Source organism: Prionailurus viverrinus, chromosome F1, assembly GCF_022837055.1.
Source record: "Prionailurus viverrinus isolate Anna chromosome F1, UM_Priviv_1.0, whole genome shotgun sequence".
NCBI lineage: Eukaryota > Metazoa > Chordata > Mammalia > Carnivora > Felidae > Prionailurus > Prionailurus viverrinus.
Window position 1 is genome coordinate 40,172,338 of NC_062577.1, and position 21,991 is coordinate 40,194,328.

Below are 21,991 nucleotides of genomic sequence, written 5' to 3' on the forward strand. Positions count from 1 at the left end.
CTTCCTGTGCTTCATTGTCCCCAAATTGCTACCTCTTTGTCAGTCTGGGTGTCTCAGGTTCTGTGTGTCCTTGTGTTCCTGTCCTTGTTTCTCTGCAGGGCTGTTCTTCTGTCTCTGTCCCTTTCTTGGCCTTGGCCCCTGCCCCTTTTGACATCGCTGGTCAGCCCCTGGGCCCACCAGCCGCCCTGACCTCTCCTGACCGTCCCTTCACTCCCTCCCCGACTCTGCCCTAGGCTTGGTTCCCACAGAGCCATTTTTAGCTCCGAGCAATGTGGGAATGTGTTCAGCCTTCAAGGGCCTCTGTCTTGGTGCCCCAGTCCCTGGTCCCAACCTGAGTGCCAGGAGTTGGGGACAGGAGGATTGATGGAGAGTAGGGCCCCCCCCCCCGTGGCAGCTGGTGAGTAGGGACTGGGAGGGGGGCTCCTCCTCCTTGGAAGGGGTCAGCGAGGGGAAGACTGCCTCTCCACCAGCCTTCTCCTCTCCCCTACTAACACTGGGGACCTCTGCCTCAGCTCCTCCTGCTCACTTGGGACAGGTCATTTCCCTAAGAAAATCACATCCCGCTGGCACCTGACTCCAAAGATCTAGAACAGCCCTTGGATCAGGGTGGGAAGGGAACCCCAAATCCCACAGGGGCAGATGTGGATTCTGGGCCTGCCCCCCATCTTCTCCCTGCCCCCCCTTCCCTCCAGCCCAACTTCTCTCCAGGCTGTTTCTTTTTTTATGACTGTAAACATAGATAGTGCTTTATTTTGTTAATAATAAGATAATGATGAGTAACTTAACCAGCACATTTCTCCTGTTTACACTTGGGGGATTTTTTTGTTTTCTGTTGGCATAATAAAGACAGACCATTTCAGAATCTGGCCCTTGTGCGGGGGAGGGAGGGAGGCTGGCCCAGGTCCAGAATTTCTACATGTGCCGCCAGCCCAGCCACCACTGCCCCCTTGTGGCGACACTGGGGAGCTTCGGGCCTGGGACCTGGGAGGCCAGGGAAGACCAGATCAAGCCTCTGGAGTGACTGCCACCACCCACAGAGCCTGTACTGCGAAGACACTGCCCCTGCCTCAAGGAGGTAAGCCAGACCCTCCACAGATTGCCCACCCAGATCCTAAAAAAGGCAGTAGCGAGAGCACTGTAGGGAGTCAGGGAGATTTGGGTTCTCTCTAGAAGTAGCCACGTGGCCTTGGCAGAGGGTCCAGTGTCCCCTCTGGGCTTCATCATGCTCATCTGAAAACACCGAGGCTAAGCTTTACCCACAATTCTTGTCCCCTTGTGGAGAAGGAGCCCTTTGAAAATCTCATGAAAGCTGTGGGCCCTCATCCTGGGCTCGGGCCATCCACATGAGCCTTCTCCCATGTAGGAGGCCCCCAGGATACTGATTAATGAAGCAAGGGAGCTAGTGGTGTGCTTCAGGGCTCTGCGACCTCAGGTTTTGAAGGAGGATTTCAAACATGTATCTAAGAGGACAGTCCATTGGACTTCAAAGGGCTGATAACCAACTTTCAAAGTGCATATTGATAATGATTGATAGGGTCAAAAATTAATCCCCTTAAGGTGGAATGGAGCAGCAAAGCTGAAGGGCAATTCCAATGGAAGTCAGATTTGGGTTGGATTAAGAGAGGTTGTGTGTTCACAACCAGGGAGGTGGTAGAAGTTAGATGTGGTTGATTCTGTCAAGGAATGAAGTCCTGGCCTTTTGATCTAGGGAGGGTCCTGGCTACTGGCCTTTGCTGGTTTTTCCCAGCCTACCTTCCCGGAGCTTTGGGTCTCCTCTCCTTGTCCTCACAACCCCCTGTCCTCTCCAGCCTCGCTGGCCACCCAGGGAAAGACACAGATGGTCCTCCAGAAGAGGAGCGTGGCTGACTGTGGCGCCTGCCCTCTAGCGGTCAGGGGGGAGAGTTGCTCATCATCTTAACTTCCTCTGTCCTGGCCTCCCACCCTCCGGTTCACACCACCCCGCACACTGTGTTCCTAACCAAATCAGGGCAGTCCGTCAGGACACTCCCAGCCTGGCTCACCCTCACACCCTGCCTGCCAGTCCTGAGTTCGTCTCCCTTCCCTCTTCCCAAGTCCTCTGTGGCCTTAGAGGAGACTGAGGCCAATACTGTCCTCCTCCTACTATAGGATCCCTTATCCTGCCCTCCTTTCCAGCTGCTGGATTCACATGCCCCACATCCTCTTAGGATGGACAGAGCCCTCCACGAAGACCTCTGGTTGGAGCCCTGTCTCCCCGAGAGGCACCACAGGGTCAGGGAGGCAGGGAGGCTGGGGCGTGAGCCTCTGCTCTGTCTCCTACAAAGGCCGAGGGTCCGAGCTCCTGCTAGACCCTAAGGAAGGCCTGAGGGAGTGGAGCCCTGCCCTCCCCCCGGGGTTGCCACAGCCTGGCCCTTGGAACCAGGGGGCAGGGGTGCTGGTTAGTCTGGGGTGGCAGTGAAAGGACTCCAGGCTTTGAGGGGGAGGGGTGTCCTGAGCTTCCCCCCTCCCCCGGAGAACTGGAGCAATGAGGAAGTTTTCTCTAAGGCAGTGAGATGGTACCTGTCCGCTTAAGTCCTTTGGTGCAGCTGGTGGCCAGGGCTGTAGGGGCACAGGATGGTACCCGGGGGGCCCTGTCCCATCCAGCTCCTGCTCACCACTGCAAACCGTCTCCAACGCTGTGACATCAAGGACCCAGGAAGCTAGGAACGAAGCTGCCTTCACAGTGGTTATTTCTGCCCTCAGCTCCAGAGGTGGCTCTGAGAGGAACAAGGAGGGTGGGCACTGCCATTTAGTTCATGAGAAGGCCCCGTGCCTGAGCACCTGACCCCGCGGTACCCCTCAGGGGCCCTACCTGCCCAGCCCTGGCACGGTCCCCAGGCCGGGGCCCATCCTTCCCCGCGTCCTCCGTGACTACCCTTCCTGGGCTTGGGACGGCTGTGCCTGGGGGCCCGGCCCTACTGGATCACCGTGACCTTGAAGGCCCCAGCTGCTGGGGCCAGCTCCGCTCCAGCGGTTGCCATGGCATCCGGTACTTTTGTCGGCAAAAGCCAAACAGCCAGAGTCTACCTGGCAGGCGGCCACTGCTGTTGCCACTCTTAAGGGCACTGGGTACCTTCTGGGGGGCCGCGGAAGGAGTGAAGCCATAGCAACCTGGGCTGCTCAGAGGGGGCAGCCCCGCTCACCGCGGAGCTTCTCTCCGCCCCTCCGGCCTTGTGAGAAAGCGACACCTCGGGTCCAGAAATCATCCTTGCGGGCTAGCCAGCAGGACAGCACCCTTCCCCCTCAACAGCTAGGAGCCAGCGGTGGCCCGGGAGGGAGTCTCGAGTGCTCCCCCTTCAGGGTCTCACTGCTTCACCCCCTGCCAGGAAGCCACAGCCTAGCTCCCTGGTAGCAGCACCCTCCTGGGGTCAACTTCTAGCCAGACGGTCAAAGGCAGAAGAGCAGGGAAACCAGCAGGCCAGGCCTCGGCGAGCCAGGCGCACGGAGACCGGGGTGGAAAGACCATGAAGAAGCAGGTTGCAGCAACCCCCCGACCCCCACTGCAGGAGAACTAGTCATACCCTATATATCAGATCCTCACCATAGGCACTCAGACACCAGAGTGGTCCAGAAATGGCCATTTTAATGCAGAAAACCATGAGAATTTACAAATGAGTCACTTTTTGGGCCAGAGCCAGGAGGCCGTGAGGGCAGAAAGGAGGTGGCGGCCGTTGAGAAGCTGGGGCCATGAGCTCAGCACCTTCACGCCCCCTCCGACCCAGGCCCTCGTGTGCCCGGGCGAGCCCCGGAGGTCCCCCGGCCCCTGCCCCTTAGCGCCCACTAATTTCCTAGTGGGAAGACCTTGGGTCAACTTTAGGACAGAAGGTAGACAAATCTTGGAAATGAGGGCCTGGAGGGCACAAGGCAGGAGTCTGCTGGCTGCTGTTGGCCACCCCACCCGTTGCTACACGCCCTGGGGCCAAGCACGAAGCAAAGCCGGGCTGTGGAGCCCCAGGACACCACCCCTCCCTTGCCTTCCCTCCTGGTGGGTGGCAGAGAGACCGAACACAAGCAACGGAGCAAAAAGGGTGAGGGAGGGGAGCACGGGTCCTGGGGCTGAGGTCTGGGAAGGGGCTGTTTGACTGGATCTGGCTTGGAGAAAGGGAGGGATCTCAGATGAGGCGGCTTGGGGGGGAGCCGTCAAACCCAGTTCTAGACCATCCCCCCCAAGCTATGTACATCCATCTGTCAGAGATGGCATGATGCTGGTTTGGGTTCAGCACCTCCCACGTGGGGCATGCAGGGGGAGATGGGCTGGAGGCTCAGGGCACTGGAGGTAGAAAGGAGCCCTCCCACCTTCCCCTTTCCCCTAAGCCAGGAAGGTCAAAGACACATCTAAGGCAGCCCAGATTCCAGCATGGCCCGAGGCCGTGAATACTGGGCTTCCCAAGGGGTGGTTGTGGTCCAGGCCCCCCGCCGACTACAGGCACTTCCCCAATCCCCCCACCCCACCACCCCCCCATCTGGCAAGGTGAAGGGGACCCCCCCAGAGCCGGGGCATCTCAGCCCCTCCCAACAAAAGAATGTGGTCTCCAGCAGCTTCCACTGGGGGCAGGGGCGGAACCTTTGCCCTGGACACCCACCTGTCCCCTCTCCCACCTTGTCCGAGGGCGCGGACCCCAGAGCAGAAGTGAACCCTGGAGCACAGGTCCTGCCAGGCATGGGTAGGGGAGAGATGGGGAAGCTGGTCACTTTGGCATCTCCAAGGCTGACACCTGGGGCTTCACCTTGAAGTACTGGTGGAATCGGATCACTGCGTACCTGCCAGGAGACCAGAGGGAGCCTGGAGTGAGAAGAAAAGCCACTGGGCCCCACTGGGGGCGCTCACACCACAAGGAAGTCTCACCAGCTCAACCCCAGGGCAGACGGATGTTTTGGTTTTTTTTTACTTCAGCTATTTTATTTTTCTTCTTAGATCAGACTGGAGCCGCTCTTCCCCAATTTTTTTTTTTTTTTAAGAGTTCAGCAGTGTTAAGTACATTTCTATTGTTATGCAACAGATCTCTGGGACTTTCTCGTTTTGCAAAACTGAAACGCTGTACCCATGAAGCAGCAACTTCCCATATCCCCCTCCTCCCAGCCCCTGGCAACCACCCCTCCACTCTGTTTCTTTTTTAAATTTCAAGCAAACTCCGCCGCACAGGTGGGGCTCGAACACACAACGCTGAGATCAAGAGTCACAGGCTCTAGTGACTGAGCGCCCCCCCCTAAGTTATTAATTATTAAATAACCAATTTAGTTATTTCATGAAAGTGGAATCCTACGGTATCGATCTTTTGGGGACTGGCTTGTTTCACTTAGTACCATGTCCTCAAAGGTCATACGTTGTAGCACGTGACATGATTTCCTGTCTTTAAAAGGCTGAGCAATATTCCATCGCCGGTGCATACCACATTTTGTTTATCTACTCAGCCATCCACGGCTGCCTCCTGGCTGTTGTGAATAATGCTATCAACATGGGCGTGCAGGTATCTCTTTGACACCCTGCTTTCCATTCTGGCCACGTACCCAGCGGTGAGAACGCTGGATTGCATAGGAACTCTATTTTTAACGTTTTAAGGAAGCACAGCATGGTTTTCTCCAGCAGCTGCACGGTTTTACGTTCCCCCCAGAAGGGCCCAAGGTTTCCAATTTTCTGCGTTCTCACCAACACTGGTTTTCTGTTTGATAGCAGCTGTCCTGACGGGCGTGAGGTGACAGCTCACCGTAGCTGTGCTTTGCATTTCTCTAATTGTTGTGAACACTGTGAAGCCAGGTCGGGGGAGGAAAGGGCAAGAAGACTGGACCAGAATGGAGGACAAAAAGGACTCCCGGTCCTTAGGGACATCTGTACCTTACACGGCGGAGCCAGCGGCCAAGATCCAAGTATGGTTTCAGTACAGACCCTAATACATCACGGAAGGAGGTCCGACAGCCCACACAGTAAGCGCTAAACCCTGAGTGACCTCACTGAGCCACCTCCACTCTCTGGAACTCTGTCCCCTCCGTTACGGAATGGACAGTTCCATTCAGCAGCAGGCCCCGTGACTACGAGCGCTGGCAGGAGAGCAGGGGCAGTAGAAGAGGTCGTAGGATACAGCAGGAAAAGCAGCCTCCCACCAGGCACGAGGGGAGGGTTCGAGAACTTCCACTTTCAGAGTGGTACTCTCGGCTCACGTGTTTCCCCTAGAGTGGTGACCTCACCGGCTACGGGCTGGCTGGAATGGGAGCAAGTTAGCAGACCAGAGGACGGGACTTTGGATGCTCTCTCTGGCCTGTTCTCTGCCCCCACGCCCTCGGCTCCAGCTTTTTCTTTCTCCCCACTCTCTGCCGCCCCAACTCGGCCCCTGCACTCACCTGAGGAAATCAAAGTCGATGGTGGAGAACTGGTTCTGGATGAGGGCCCAGAGTGCCCAGAAGAAGTGAGACGCCTGGAAACAGACCAGAGTCAGTCAGCAGGGCAATCACCCACTGCTGTAACGGACCCCACGCAGCTAGAGGAAAGTCACTCTGGAAGACACGGAAGTAGGCTGCTGGCGGAGACACGATGGGGTCTCCCCAGCACAGGTCAGGGGAAAATCTTGGAGGTCAGGTCACTGGACAGCATTTGGGGGCTTTGCACCCTTGGGAAAAAGGTGGAGTGGATTCTACTGCCCCAGGAAGGGGTCCACAGGGTGGTGCTTCCAGGGCCCTCGCTTGTCCCCCAGCCTGGACGACGCCATCCCTGGCTTCTCCCCTGCCCGGGGGAGTCTCCTGGGGTCTTCAAGGCCAAGGTATCCAGGATGAAATGAACCCCTGCACCAGATCGCAGGCCCAGTCCCGTGATCATCAGGAAAGACCCCCTTAACTGTCCTTCACCCCTTTCCCTCTTCTGTCAGGAGGTGGGTTGGGTTGGAAAAGGAGTGATGTGTGAGCAAGAAGTCCTGTGTCTGGGCTTTGACTAAGCATTCAACTGCTCTCCCCAGGGCCAGAAGCACCCTCGGGGCCGGGCCACAGCAGTGACATTACTATCCCAGGCCAGGGCCCCCTCCCCCCACCCCATGTCCTCTGGGGTTGGCTATACAGCCCCTCCCTCCGCTTTGCAGGACCTGCCACGGGTACAGACCAATTAACAAGTACAAATGATTACTAAAAAACAGTAGCAAGAGAAATGCATAAGTGGAAGAGTTCAGAGGAAGAACCTGATGGAGAATCAGTTTTGTGCCAACGAGGGAAACAGGAGGCAATCCTAAATGACAGGTAAGATTCTACTTAAGCTCCACTGAGGTATTAGGAAACCCGGAGCAGTGGGCTTGTCTTCTTGCTTATGCAATGGCTGGCATTACTAAGCCTAGCTGGCAATCCCCTGGACACACGCCACGGAGACCTGGTACCCTGGATAAATGCCACTCAACATCAGCTCAGTACCGTGTGAGCAGGAAGAGCCTGACGGGAGAGGCTTACACAGAGTTCTGAGTCAGCAGAGGTAGTGAACAAGGAGGATTAGAACTGACATTCCTTATCTTCTCCAAAGGCAAAGAAAAAAAAAAAAAAAAAAAAAAAAAACAAGCATTTCACTGCAGCATGAAAGGCTAGAGAGAACTACTTCTCCAAAAGAGAGAACTGCTGAAATAGGAAGCTGGGATCTCTCTTGGAAGTCTTTCCTTTGGAAGAAGAGAAAGACCTGATGGGGTAGGGGAAAGCAGGGGACAGGGCATCTCGGTAAGATGGCGATGCCCAAGAGGGCGTCTAGGTGGGGTTCGGGATCATGTGCTGGGGCCCCAGGACCTCACACCTAACCCCGGGCTCTGCTTCCTCCGGGCTCTGCTTCCTCCGCCACAGGCTGTGACAGGGTGGGAACCGCGGGTGGGCCCCTCCCTCCCCTGCCCTCCCCTGCCCTCTTCCGGGCTCAGGCACTCACCAGGGCAAACTTGTTGACTTGCACATAGAGCCTCTCCACCTCCCTGGGGGTCGCGGCCATCCCCTTTTGAGCCTGTAGGTAGTAGCTCAGCCACTGCAGCTGGGTGTCCCGCCCAGGGTACCGGCAGTAATCGACCTCATTCACACCTGATGGGGAAGGGGCCGCAGGCGGTTGCTGGGGGATGGGCCCACCTGGGGGGTCCTCCAGCTCAGATGTTCCCTGCTCCCCTCAGCACCTCCATGTGCTTTGCCCCGAGGGGCTGTGCCCAGGAAGACAGCCTCTCGACCACCGAACTTGGCTAATGTGTGCAGCTTTCCGTGGGCTGGAGGAAAGCACAGAGACACCGTCTTGGGTGGGCCGGGGAACCTCCCCCCCCATCCCCACCCCCACCCAAGACAGCATCACTGTACCCGGTGCCCTTTACAGAACTAGGGTCCACAGGAGGTGCTCGGTCACAGCACCGCGTCTGCATCCCCATCTTCGGTCTGTTGCTAACTAACCTTGCACGAGACCTCCCCTCCCACTGGCCTAGGCCCCTTCCTTTTGGGCGTCTCAGACGCTGCTTCCTACACCAGTGCTGAGCTGGCCACCTAAAAACATCACCTAGAGAGCTTGGTAGAAACAGATTCCCAGGCATCTCTACCTCGCCCCCCCCCACCGCCCCATTCTCCAGAGGATTCGGAAATGCGTCCGGACTTGGAACCAGATGGCTTCGATTCCTTCCGGTCCTGCCCTTCCTTGAGTCCTCAAGCTGCCAGCCCGATCCGCACCAGCCATATCCTGGGCACGGTGGCAGAGGCCTTGGCTTCAGAGCTGGGACAGAAAGCGGCGGTTCGTTTAAGACAGGACCAGGACCCGGCCACCTTCCCCATGGTCTCTTCCTCCCTCTCCTTTCCTTCTTGTCTTTCCCAAGCTGCTCTCCTATTCCTGGAGAAACACAGTCTCTGGGGCCCCGAGAGTATGGCTGGAAAAGAAGCTCCTTGCACGGTTGTAGAAACTAAGGCCCAGAGAGAAGAAACCTGCGCCGGGTCACAGAGCCAGTTCGAGGTGAATTCGGGTTGCAACGCTTCTCTCCTACTTTTAGTACTGGGTCTCCCTGCTCCCAAGAGCCCAGGAGCTCCCCGCCTGGCTCCCGGTCTCCTTCCCCGCCCTCCTCCTTCCCCCATGCTAGGATCTGCCTCCTCCATTCTCAACTTGGGGGCAGGATGCAATCTGTCCCTTTGGAAAAATTCCAGCTGGACTTTGCTCTGTGTGGTGGGTGAGGAGGGCTTAAAATGCTTAAGAGATCGCCCTTCTGGAAAGGCCAGTGGGTCTGGCAGCCGAACACTCACAGGCCCAGGGCCCTGCCGGTGCCAGCCTCTGCTCTGTGCCACACCCCACAGCGTAGCTGCTCTGCCCAGCTGAGGCCCCCTGGTCCCTTGGGTTCCCAGATGCAGCTGGTGGCCACCCCAGGGAGTCACAGCCTCAGGTGCAATCAGAGCTTGACAGACCTGGTCACCTGAGGTTATGGAAGGGACACGGTTGGCCAGGATTGGGCCCGGGAGTGGCTGAGGCTGGGCCAGGTGGCAGCTTTACAGCTGGCCTGGGTGTGCCTCACCTGTCCTAAGCCACAGGGGCTGAGCACACCATGCATCCCACACTGTCAGCCTGGTGCTGTCCCTCCAGCCCCAGGGCCCAAGCTCCATCCACGAGTTGCCTCTTTAGCCCCAAACTGTTTAACAATTAAGCCCTCAAGCTGGCAAAGCCTACCCCACTCCCTTTACACAAATGATGCGATTGTACACACTGTGCCTTTACTGAACAATCGGCCACCCCTACGAAACACCCCCCGCCCCCGTCCTCCATTCCTGCGCCGGTCTCCCTTGGCCGCCGGAAGGCCTCCCTGCCTGACATCAGCAGCCGATGCCAATAGGATGCTTAGCATGTGCTACACTCGTGTGTGTATCTCACACTGATGCTACGAAGTAGGCACTAATAATAGCTCCACCTTACAGAGGCACAGAGAAGGTAAGTAACCTGCCCAAGGACCACACAGCGGGCAAGCAACAAAGCTAGGATTTGAACTTGGACAGTCAAGTGGCAGAGTGTTTACTTTTAACTAGTTCCGCCTAGATTATTCTCATCAGGCCACTAGCTCATTCTGCTCCTTATCCACAGGCGGGATCCTTATTCACAATTGTGCAACAGGAAGCTTGGGCAGGGAGGCAAGCAGAGACTATGGTGGTCCTGTGCTGGCCCAGCTGGCATGGGCTGTGTCTGCCCAGAGGAAGGAGTTGTTTTTGTGGGTTTTTTTAAGATTAAAAAAAATTTTTTAAGTAATCCTCTACACCCGATGTGGGGCTCAAACTCACAACCCCGAAATGCAGAGCCACGCGCTCCACTGACTGAGCCAGCAACGTGCCCCGGGGTTTTTTTTCTAACTCACACGCCAAGCCGAGTATCCTCAGGGATCCCACAGAGGGCACATTTTCCTGATTTGTACCAAACTGCCATACGGGCTAGCAGGGGTCTGCTCTGTGTATGTGGGTCCGGCCCCCACCATGAGATCTGGAGCTCCCTCCAGGCAGGCTGTGCCTCCCCCAGACGAGCTGTGAGATTTGGGAGGACAGGGGCTGTTAAGCCTCCACCCAGCAAGTACACACCCCCCCCCCCCCCCCCGCCGCCCCATGCTCACCCTGGACCTGGCCTTCCTTCATAAGGAAGGCAACTTGGACAAAGACCAAATGGTAATTAATACCCTTCTTACCTGCAAACTCATTGAAATGGTTGCCAATGTCAAAAGCTTGGTAGTTGTAGCCGGCGTATTCATAGTCAATGAACCGTACATGGCCTACAAGGTAGAAGAGAGGCAATAAAACTTGGTCCCAGGAGACAGGGAAACAGGGCCAGGGCACGTTTCCACGGGCCTCTGGAATGCACCCACTGACTCTCGCTGGCCTCTGCAGCAACCCGGCCTAACACACCCTCCTCGGCGGTAATCTTCTAAGCTGTTTCTTTGTCCATCTGCCCTCCCCCTACCTCTGGCTGTCCCTCTCACACAGGGGGACCCTCACGCTCTGCTCATCTAAAGGCATCTGTCCTCAGCATGGCTAAGGGCCAGAAATAAAGGTAAGTACTTCCTAGGGGTGGAGCTCTCATTAGGAACACAGGAAAGTTCTGGCTCCATGAAGGTTTGGGCCATCCAAGAGGTCCTTGGAACCCCAAAATGTGGTCAGAAGGAATAGCTCAGGTGTCCTAACACTGAGGACCTCTGCAAACCAGGATTTTGAGTTCTTTTTTGGCAGAGGTTTCTAAGAGGAAATTTGTTTTCCTTTTTTTTTAAATATTTATTTTTGAGGGAGAAAGAGCACGAGTGGGGGAGGGGCAGAGAGAGGCGGGGACAGAGGATCCCAAGTGGGCTCTTCGCGAACAGCAGAGAGCCCGATGCGGGGCTCAAACCCACGAACCACAAGACAATGACCTGAGCCGAAGTCAGATGCTTAACCGACAGAGCCATCCAGGCGCCCCCTTTTCTTAGATCACCCTGAGATCTAAACTAGAAGGTCTCCTTTTGCTTGTCCAAGTGCCAGTCTGAGGAACAGAACCTCGAAGGCAGCTGATCGATCAGCCTGAGCCCTGCTGCTGTCCAAACAGACCCAGAGAACTGTACCTTTGGTGCTGTCATAGATGATGTTCTTGCAGAGCAGGTCGTTGTGACAAAACACCACAGGGGAATCCAACTGGGACAGGTGCTCCTTCAGCCAGGCCAGCTCCCGTTCCAACACCTCCACCTTGGGGACATCTGCAGAAAGGCTGGGCAGTGGTAAGACAGGTGGCCGGTGAGGGGAGGGCTGATAGGAGACAGGTAGGTACTTGGCCTCAAGAGCCCTGAGCTCTGGCCTTATCACTACCATTTACCGCAGAGGGGCCCTGGACAAATGGCTCACCCTTCAGACCCTCACTTTTGTCATCTGTAAAATGGCACTAGGGCTTCCTGATCTCCTGACTTCCTGTAGTTACCCTAAGCAGCTTATTAAAACATGGGCGTAAGAACATTTCGCAAAGCATAGAAGTGCCTGAGCCCACGGCATCCCTGCTACTTTGTGGAAGGGTTAGGAAGGTAAGGAAGGAGGCAGAGAGAGAGGACAGGAGGGGAGAATGAGCGTCCGCATTCAATGATTCCAGACTAAGACAACAAGGGCAGAGGGGAGAGCTGCAAACAGGCCTGTCTTAGCGTGCTAGAGGATTCCTAGAGGAAGGTGTAGCTCCCTAAAACTAGACGGTCTGTGGAGGCGTCACAGGGCCCTGTGGAGGGGCTGGCCCACTGGCATTCGAGGAGGCAGAGGTATGCCCTGGTATGTCCCCCTCCCTCTCCAGCGGCTGGTGTCACAGGCGGAAAGGACCAGAGAGCTCATAAAGCCTAGCTACTCAGCTCAGAGAGAGACCACTCAGGCCCACTTAAGAAAGCAAACGAACTGCGTCTTGGGCTGACTCCTATAAGACCAAGGGAACGTTAGGGCCTTTCAACCCAGCACTCGCTCTGTAGCTCCCCAGCGACTCGTCCCTTCCGCCTGGAAGCACGAGCGTGTGCTTCCTCGACCCAGGCCAGACTGCATTCGTGGGCAACTTGAGGGCGGGAACAGAGATGATGGAGGTCACCCCTCCTCTGTGCCCTGCCCCGACCCGCAGCACATGACGCACCACTGCGGAAGGAAACACGCGTGGAGAAGTGAACGAATGGGTCGATCAGGGCTGGTAACAGAGGCCATGCCCTCACTGGTGAGGGCACACCGTGCTGGGATGCTCTGAACTTTGGTCCCCAGGAAGCACACAGGTCTGTGCACACTGAAAAACCAAATAGTTAGCACAGCCCTTGAAACCCCAGAACCACCAGTGGGTGGAAGAGAGGAGGCTGGGGTTTTATCTCCTGTTCTATCTCCATGTATCTCCTGTTTGCTTTCTTATCCAGAGCGGCCAGAGTATGTGCAGGAGGAGGAGAATGGGATACGTCCTCCTGATCCTCCCAAAGGAGGCCCCGTCACTCCCTCACCCGGTCCAGAGGCTGAAACATGGCAAAGAGCGTTTAGCGGGCATCCCCATGGATGCCTCCTCCATGTCCGTCCCCATGGAGAAGGACAAATGGCAGGCTTCAAGAAGGTCAAAACTAAAGAGGATCATAGGCCTGTAGGCCAACTCTATGGGGAAACTGAGGCTCATGGAAAGACAGAGGCTCTCCAGCTTCCAGAAGTCTCTTGCACAGCTGAACCCTCTTCCTCCTCACCTAAGAGAGGCAATCCCCAGCCTGTCCACGGATCCAAAGTCGAGTCGAACCTCCTAACCGTGAGGGCCTCGGTGGGTGCCCCTGTCAGAGGCTCTGCAAAGGCCCGGCAAAGGCCAGGAGAATCTGTTAATGGGGGGTGATCTGGGGGAGGCCTTCCTTTATCCTCACTGGAGTTTATCTGTGTTGACTGGTCTGCATAAGATGCGTTTCAATCTTGGCTCTCCTTAAGAAGATACCTTTTAAGATTTTTTTTCCCTTGGTCCAAGACCATCTAAAGATAAGAATTAGGAGGCTTTCTTTGGTTTGGCCAGGTCTCAGCCTGAAAAACATCTTTGACATCTAAGATACCTGCTGCCCAGGCTCTGACCTCTGCCTGACCCCCACCTTACCCACCCCAAGGCCACGCAGATGGTTACTGTGGGAACAATCCAGGCCTCCTATCTCCCTGGGCAGCCTCCCTTGGCCACCCCGCTTCCCTCCCCCGAGAACTTGAAACTCCCCCAGCTTTGCTACCTTCGGCCCGGACACCACTAGACTCTTTCAAGGCTGTGTGGTTGGCAGAACAGTAACGACCAGCGCATCACAGAAACCATCACGCCTCAGGCAGACTGTCCCCTAGAGGCAGCAGGAGGGGGACGCAGGGGCTGCAGGGCCCCCAGGGAAGCCTGGGGGTTCCTCCTGATGAAAAAACTGCTCCCTGCCAAGTGTCCTCAGCTTTCAGGATCCAGGGGGGGAAACGTACCCACAGTAGGCTATATGCTGGAGCTTCCTGGCCCATCACCTTTGCCCTGATAACACTCAGCCCATCCACATCTCCTCCTGATGCCCCCAAAGCAATGATTGCCGCCCCCATTGTCCCAGCCACCCCAGACACCTCCATGCCCAACCAAATACCAAGGCTATCAAATCTATTCCAAGTCTCTGACTCACCCCCCATTTTCCATCCCCCCCTCCCCCCCCATGAGGCTGCTCCAGGGCGATGTTCCTAAAAATGTGGTTCCTTGATCCCCCCCCCCCCTCAGAATCACCCGAGGAACCTGGCAGAGGCAGAATTCTAGGGTCTAACACAAGACCTCCCGTCAGCCAGGGCCAGGAACCTGCGTTTAGCAAGCACCCAGGGGAATGCTATGCTCAAACGTGGGGAGCCCTAGTTCCAGATCTTGCCCATTCAGTTTCAACACTCCCCGAGCTGGCCGCCCCCCTCAAGTCCCTATCCCCGCTTCCCCAAATCCCACCTGATGCTGTCCTTTACAACGCAGGAGGGCTTTCTTCCTAAACCACAGTCGTGGTCCCTGGCTCAATGACTTCCCGCTGCTAAATGAAATCCTGGCTCCTGAACCTGGCATGGAAGGGCCCTTCCAGTCTAGCTCCAACCCACCTCTGCAGCCCCACCTCCCGTAGCCCTTCCCGATCCCTCCTGAAGGCCTGCTCCAACCACCCTCAGCCACTCGTCACCCATGAGCCAAGCATATTTCTCCATCTCCTCCAGCCCGAGTGGCCTCCCTTCCCAGCTCGGCCCGCTACCTCTGCCGAGAAAACTTGCCCCAGTTCTCCCACCCCCACACGCATTATACACCCGGCCTTCTTTGGTAGCTGTGCACAGGCAGGTCCTATGTACCCTTGCTCCTTCCTAAGGTTCCTAAGCTCCTTGAGGGCAGGGCCAACGTCACAGCCATGGTTTTCGTTGTTTTAAAATCCCCGTCAACGTTTGGGAAATGCAGGACTAAACCTGGGTTATTACCCTGTGACTGGAGCTCAAGAGCTCTGTCTTGTCCAGGTCACTGCTCAGTACTACCCGTGTGGGATAGGTCAGGCAGTTTAGGGCAGGCACCGTCCCCAAAAGAGGCTCTGAGAAGTTAAACAACTTGATTTGCCCGAGGTCAAAGGTACGACAAGAGCAAAGGTAGTTGGTCAGTTCTTCTCCAGGGACCACCCTGCTCCCAACAAGGTCACCCCTGAAGGTTACACGGTGACAGTACAGTCAAAGGAAGCTCAGGTGGCAAGGGTCATGCCCGAGCACCCAACCTGGACTCTAGCCCTTGAGCTGCCACTGACCTTGGACAAGCCCCATCCCCTTCCCCAGACCTCAGTTTTTCCATCTGTCAGATGAAAGTGGTGGGTTACATGATCAGAGGGTCCTGTTGACTTAGACACCCCAGGATCCTGCTCTCCATGTGCTGTTTCAGTCCTAAGGGGGTAGGCGACTCTTGTCCCAGAGATAACATTTGGCATAGAAGGTCTGAACGTGGGCCATCCTGAACAAATAGTCCTAAAGCAGTGCTTGATAATCATTAAATGGGAGGATCCAGATAAAATCGTGCGCGCGTGTTGTGTGTGTGTGTGTGTGTGTGACACATGATTGGGATCGAGTTAATTATTGTCCTGTCGTCTTAGAGGAGGGAAGGAGATACCTTCCCCCCAAACCTCTTCTGTACCCTACTCCCATGAACCTCTGGAACAAGGGTGATGTTCAACCCAGCAGGGAACATGGAGGGATCAGAGACTCACTACTGCCTCTTCCTGGAGGGGGCAGGGGGGACACTCTTCTCTCCAATTCCCCATGCCCACTCTAGCACTCGAGGGTATGTTGGGGAGCCAGGTACCTGGAGGCTAAAAGGACTCCCAAGTTGCTGGCCAGAGAGCCTCCCTTGCTGTCTGGGAACCCTGTCTTAGCTGGGGAAAGGCAATGTTGGGGATGAGCGGAGCACCCCTTCCTTGGAAAGAGCAGGGAGGACACTACAAGCTGTCAGTTTGAATAAGGTGGGAAGCAGGGTCCCCAGAGGCACACGGGGACAAGAGGCGTCCAGGCAAGTAGCAGGAGTCTTGATGTCCCAAGGGCTTGTCAACTGATGAGCTGAGTTCTTCTGACTGATCATGAACTCGGCCTCACCCCGTTCTCAGAGGCTGGGTTCTCCCTACTGGTTGCTCAGGAGTCTGCTTAGGTAGAAAGGGCCCTGGGCTGGGAAACCGAACCCTGCCTGGGACGAGCCTGACACTGGGTAAAGCTCTGAGCCTCAGTTTCCTTTTAAGTAAAGGGGAAGACAGTCCCTAACCCCGGTCTCTACCGCAACCCGAAGACTCAAGGAGAAATGAACACTTAGGTGTAAAGCTGGGGATCTGAGTTCCTGAGATCCGGTCAGTCGGCTCAGCTCTGCTTGGAGACAGACAGAGCAGTCAGGACTGAAGCCCCTCAACCTCCTGGTGGGGTCGGATGGAGCCTAAAGAACGGAGGCGGGATTGCATTAAGGCGGCAGAGACAGCAGCAGCCTCGAACCCTCCCAGCTCTTTGTACCTGGGGTTGATCTCGTTCTTCACGAGGGTGAAATAATTGTGCATCTTGTGCCAGAGGGTGGGCTTGGGCAGGCTGCCGTTGGCGTGGATGGTGTGAATCTTTGCCATTTCTAAGGCGATTAGCCTGCAGCAGAAAACAGGAGGGGTACAGTATCAGCATGGGGCAAGCCCATCCCAGCTCAGCCCCTCCTGACCAGAAAGGGGGCCTCCAGGGTCCATGGTGGGGCTAGCCAGAGGGCCGAGTATGGAACTATCACAGATCCTCTAGGGGCTTTTGCTCCCGCAGAAGGCAAGTCTGGGCAGAAGGCATGAAAAGGAGATAAGGCCTTTGGCCCGGCAGCACCCTTTCCAGAACCAGAGCTGGGGCTGCCTCAGGGAGCAGGAAGGCAAAACAGTGGGCCGTTGGCCACAGGTCAATGACCCTGTCCACCCCCCCCCAGGGTCATGTACCCACAGCAACCCCTGGGGACAGAGGGGTCACCTGGGGATGGGGGGAGTGGCCCTCCTCCCTCCTTGGACTCTGATCCATGCCCTGGGAGGGGGCGGGGAGGTGAATGCAGGGCACCGAGGGATCAGGGGGTGGTGATGCCAGGCAGGGAAGAAATGGCTGCCTCTTATCAGCCTGGCCAAGGTGGGGAGGGGAGCAGGCCGGCCCAGGGCAGCCCCTTCCTCTGCGGCAGGGAGTTGATGCTGGCGGCCGGGTGCCAAGGACGCAAAACAAACCAGCGTTCTATTTTCAAGTTCTGTGGACATTATCCAAGGTCCCGGGAAAGAAGGAGGGGGCGGTGGGGAAGGCTGCTGGGAGAGGGTGGGGGTGGATGGAAGACTGACCGGTCAGAGAGGGAGGGCCTTGATAAGGACCCCAGCGTCTGAGGCCCTGCATCCCAGCTGGGCTCCCCCAGTCCTCTGCCAGCTCTCCCTTCTGGAGCCCCACCCCCCACCCGGCTGCCAAGCCTCCAACATTCAAGCTTCCTTCGCCTCTGCCTGTTGCTCGAATAATAATCACTGGGAAAGACAACAAAGGCATTGGCTGTTTGAAACCTTGTTACTGAGCTATTCCAGGGACACCCCTCCCCTTGCCAGGTCCTGGGAAGGGGCAGGCCATCACCCAACAGGATAACAGGGCAGTCTAGGGGCTCCTCCGGAAGGCCCCAACGCTCCCACCTCCTAAAGGGTGGAGGGGGCAGGGGGCGTGGCAGCCACCGGGTGGGTGAGAGATGAAGGCTGTGCTTTCAGAGGCTAGAGGCCCTGGGGCAGGAGGGAGCCGGCCAGGGTTTAGGCAAGGCAGGGAAACAGACCTGAGACCCTAGCCTTCCCTTCCCAAAGGAAGATTCCAACTAGAGCCTGAACAGAGCCTTTCCTTGAATATCAATAGGGCTGTTGTCTGGAGAAGCAAGGAGAGTAACCTCAACACTCAGCATTTTTATGCTGCAAAGCCCCAGCAGGCAGAGGTTAGGAGGTGGGGGTTCAGGAGAACATGGAGAAGTGGCTCCCAAAGGCCTCTCCCTCTTTGCCTCTTCCTCGGATACCCACCTTCACTCTAGAAAGATTGGAAAATCATCAAGGAAGAGCCTACCTCCTACACCTATCCCAATTTCTGGCTCTCTCCCAAATGTAAGATTGTTACCGAACCTAAATCCATTTTCAATCTTCCTTACAGTGATCTTTGTCTCCATGAGAGAATGAGTCACGGCACCAGATTCACAGAGGTGGCCCGAGACTGGGAGTGATCTGGTGAGGACACAAGACTGAAGGAGAGCTGGGAGGATAGGGTGGGAGAAGTCAGGCCAGGATTCCCCAGGCCCTCACCCTGCTCTGACCTCCTATCTTCAGGCTGGGTGCTCAGCCGGAGCCTGAGAAGACCGCTGTGCAGGTCTGTATGTCCCCCTACCTACAGACAGACAGACACGTACACATACAGATAAAACATACACCGGGATGTAAATAGCCCAGGGCCTGACCAGCCCCAGAGGCAGTGAGCACTGGAGGGGAAGGCATCTCAGATTCCCTTCTAAGTCCCTTGAGGGCCTGCCAGGGGTTCTCTCCAAATAGGGCCAGGTGCGCTTACTTGGGGTTAACTGGGTAACAGGTGAGGAAGCAAAGAAACTTCTTGGTCTAGTCCCTAGGTGGGTTTTTATTGTTTCCCCCTCGGTATTTGGAAGGCTCCTTCCCTTTGGGTGGGACGGGACTAATCTCAGAGATCCCAGGCAGACCTCTGTGATGTGCTGCTGTCCCCAGTATCAGGAGTCGACCTCATCCTGCCTGGGACCTTGCCATAGTCTGAGCACTCTGCACGCGGGTGTGGCACAGGGGGGAGGAAGGTGGATACTGCCTCACATCCCTGCCCAGAATGGTTAGAGGAGAGAAAAGGCACTATGGGCTCCTCCTTGGTTCTCTCCCCTTCCAGACCCTACAGAGGCATCCACGGGCCTTGAAGGTTAAGTCCATTTCCTGGGTCCTACACATCCAGGCATTTAATGGGAGAGGCTCCCAGGGGGTCAAGGGTTCTTGTGAGCCTCTGTAAGGAAACCTCGGCAGCTTCCCAAACCTGCGTTCCCGCTCTGTCAGGGAACCCGGTAGAAGCTCAGACTAGGGGAGGGATGGTGTCTCTCTGGGCTGCTAAACCAGGCTCACCCTGGATACGGCCCATTCTCCTAGCATGCCTGAGCCCCTGGCAGGAGGGGAGGGGCAGGAAACCCTGGGCGCTCTGGGGATTTGGCTCAGATTTCATTTCCAAGGCTCCAAGATGTTTCCAGGTCAGACATGGGGTAGGCAGAGAGCTGAGGCATGAGGTCAGGAAGCAGAGCCCTGCTGCACTTAGGGAACCAGGTCCTTTGGTCCCAGGTTCACCAAATTCTCACTTGCCGCCCCCGAGAAGCAGTCACCCGCGAAAATCCATGCAAAGCTACCGCCCCTCTCTGCAGAGCAATGCACAAAAACGCGCACACATTTTGCAGTTTCAGGAAGTTCACAGACCTTCTGACTCAATCACGGACTCCCCTCCACACCAAGGAAGCTGGCCAAGGATTTCAAAGCCCGAGGCGCGAGGAATAGTAGAAATGAAGCGTACCCGGGGGCAACCTTCTCACCTGAAGAGCCGAGGCTCCCGGATGTGCTCGGGCCCCAGGGCCATGCCCCGCATGTACTCGTAGCACAGCCCGTTCTGGAAGGTGCAGTAGAGCTTGGGGGCGCAGCCATGTGCTCGCAGCAGCTGGAAGTTCCTGACCTCATTCTCCCGGTCCACCAGCAGCTCCGTCCGCTCCCCGTACACCCGGACCAGCACACAGTCCCCCATGTCCTCCTCCACGTAGCAGGCCACCAGCTTGTTGGTGATGCCATCGGTGAAGCGCTAGCAGGGGGAGAGGGGAGCGCAAGGGTGCATGGGGCAGGGTCTCTGCGCTTGCCCCAAGGCTCCCCAGCCCAGGTGCTCATTTGAATGATGTGAATGCCGAGCACAGCTGCACAGAAGCCCCCATCCTTCAGCCCTCTCACTTAAGCAAGAGCTCAGCATTGTTCCTTCTGTTCCTGACGCTTTACTCTGTCCTCGGTGCTTGGGGTACGCTTAAGAGTTCGAGCACAAAACCAAAAAACAAAACCCAGGCCGCCTCACTTCTCCTGGGTCTGCCTCTAGTGGATGGGATTTGGCAGTGGAGGAACTCCCACACTCCTTGGTGGGTAGAAGCCCCCTCCCCCTATTTACTCCCCCATTCCTGAAAGAAACCTCTGTGGACCAGAATGTGGCCAGGGAGGGTCGGGAGCTGCCCGGGATGAGTACATTCCGACCCGGCTGCCTCTCTGCCAGGCGGAGGGCTGTCTGCTGCTCTCACCCCATCCAGCAGCGGAGGCACGGGAGGTACTGAAGTTGGCACCCACACCCACCCCAGGGCTTTGGTGGTCAGAGCTCCTTGGGGCCTCTGAGCTCCAAACCAGGAGAGACGGTAGGCCGTGGGCTGGGGAGAACAGACTCTCGGGGTAGGGTGACAAGAAGGAATGAACCATGGAATTGATGGGGCTTTAGAGGACACGTGAACCAATTCTAGGTGGGGAAAGTGAGGCGCAGGGAGAGGAGGGACTGGCTGGCAGCCTGTTCAATCTGTGCTGGAATTCACCTGGGACGTACCTGGTGGCTTGTGGGTCTTACAACCCAAGTGGGCCTTTTATTTTGAAAATGCTACCCACCCATCCCTTCCCCCAAGAGGTGTCAGCCTCTGCAGCTGGTCTGGGATCCTGGCCTTTCCCCCATCCGGAAGACCTGCCCCTCCAGCACTGGCTGCAGGTGCCCCGCTCAGGACGCCTGCCTCCCTCCACAGGCGGCTCCCAGAGGGCCTGAGGGAGGGTGGGCAGGTGAAGACTCTTCAGAGGATGCAGATCAGCTGGGGAGTCTGCCTGAGGCTCCTCAGTGGGAGGCTCTGCCCACATCTGTGTCCCTGAGAATGTGCCCAGCTGGGGGTGGGGAGGCGCCCTGTGTGGGGGTGCTGAGCCGGAGCCTGGGGCCCTGGGGGCTCCGGGCTAGCCGGATTCTGCACGGTGGCTCCGGGGACCGGCAGGAACCGCTCAGAACCTGGAGACTTTGCTCCCACCGCCGGGTGGAGAAGGGGCAGGGATGTGTGTTTGTGTGGGGTGGAGGTGTGGGGGGATGTGGGGGGGGGGTGTCCCTTAAAAGTTCCTGCCTCCTCAGGTTTCAGTGCCGGCCGCGCGCGCTCCTCTGGGCAGCGAGGGGCACCCGCGCGCGGCGACAGGGGGTGGGGCCCTCGCGCGCAGCACGCTGACGGTAGGCAGGTGGACCTCCGGCAGCCCGCGAGCCCCGGGAGGAGGGGTGGGGGGGTGGTGTGTGCGTGGGGACCGAGGGAGGTGGGAGCCTGGCTCTGCTTAGGGACCAGAACAGACGGAGCAAAATACATGCCCGGACCACCATTGCAACCCTGCCCTGCGCAGCAGCCGCGCGCCCCTGGAAGCGCCACCCGGAAGGATGCACGGACAGACGTCCACGCATCCCCGACAGGGCCCCAGCCCGGCCCCGCGCCCGCTCGGCTACCTTAGTCCGAACTTGCTCGGGCTTCCAATGTGGCCGCAGCTCCTGGATGAGGCGCAGGGCGCCCGGGAGGATGTCGTCCTGGTCCACGGATATGCCGAAGCAAGGGACGGCGGCGGCCCTCGAGGCGCCCGGCGGCTCCCGGCAGCCCGCGCCGGCCGCCGCCTTCTCCTCCATGCCCCATGAGCACTGCGGGCACGGCGCCTGCCGCCTCAGGTAAAAGGGCGAGCACTGCAGAGGAGCCGAAGGGGGCACAGCCATTCCCAGCAGCCCCACCCCCTCGGAGCCGCCGCGCGAGCGCTAGCCCCTGCGGGGGGGCCCGGCGCGGCGGTGGGAGTGGTAGAGGAGGGGCCAAGGGAAGTCCATGACTCAGGAGCCCGCTGCCCGCTCGGATCTGCGCCCGAAGCCGACCCGGGAACGCCGGGGCCCGCCGCGATTGTGACATCATCACGGGCGGCGGGCCGCGCGGGGCGGGGGCCCGGGAACGCCCCCCGCCCCGCCCCCGCCCCGG

At 57.5% G+C, this 21,991-nt stretch overlaps 1 protein-coding gene across 2 annotated transcripts; it reads right to left on the bottom strand.

Moving 5' to 3' along the window:
- Positions 1–712: 712 nt before the first annotated feature.
- On the bottom strand, positions 713–21,987 carry ETNK2 (ethanolamine kinase 2). Of its 2 annotated transcripts, XR_007148058.1 has the most exons (9): positions 21,484–21,987; positions 19,538–19,797; positions 16,450–16,572; positions 11,547–11,689; positions 10,644–10,727; positions 7,898–8,043; positions 6,355–6,428; positions 4,602–4,779; positions 713–2,735 (listed from the first exon to the last, which is right to left on the bottom strand). XR_007148058.1 is itself a non-coding variant. In XM_047840032.1 (8 exons), exons 1-8 carry the CDS (start codon positions 21,739–21,741, stop codon positions 4,707–4,709), a joined length of 1,161 nt encoding a protein of 386 aa, XP_047695988.1. In that variant the 5' UTR covers positions 21,742–21,987; the 3' UTR covers positions 3,582–4,706. The 2 variants fall into 2 exon arrangements, 1 of the variants encoding a protein (XP_047695988.1); XM_047840032.1 differs by lacking the exon at positions 713–2,735 and having other exon boundaries at positions 3,582–4,779.
- Between the last annotated feature and the right edge of the window lie 4 nt (positions 21,988–21,991).

Bases quoted from the DNA above. Each gene is read 5' to 3' on its own strand.
- ETNK2 (XM_047840032.1), bottom strand. From the start codon at position 21,741: ATGGCTGTGCCCCCTTCGGCTCCTCTGCAGTGCTCGCCCTTTTACCTG. The intron at 10,728-11,546 runs GTACAGTTCTCT...TCTACCTTGTAG, and splicing joins CATCTATGACAGCACCAAAG to GCCATGTACGGTTCATTGAC. The intron at 4,780-6,354 runs GTGAGTGCAGGG...GTCTCCTGGCAG, and splicing joins ATCGACTTTGATTTCCTCAG to GTACGCAGTGATCCGATTCC.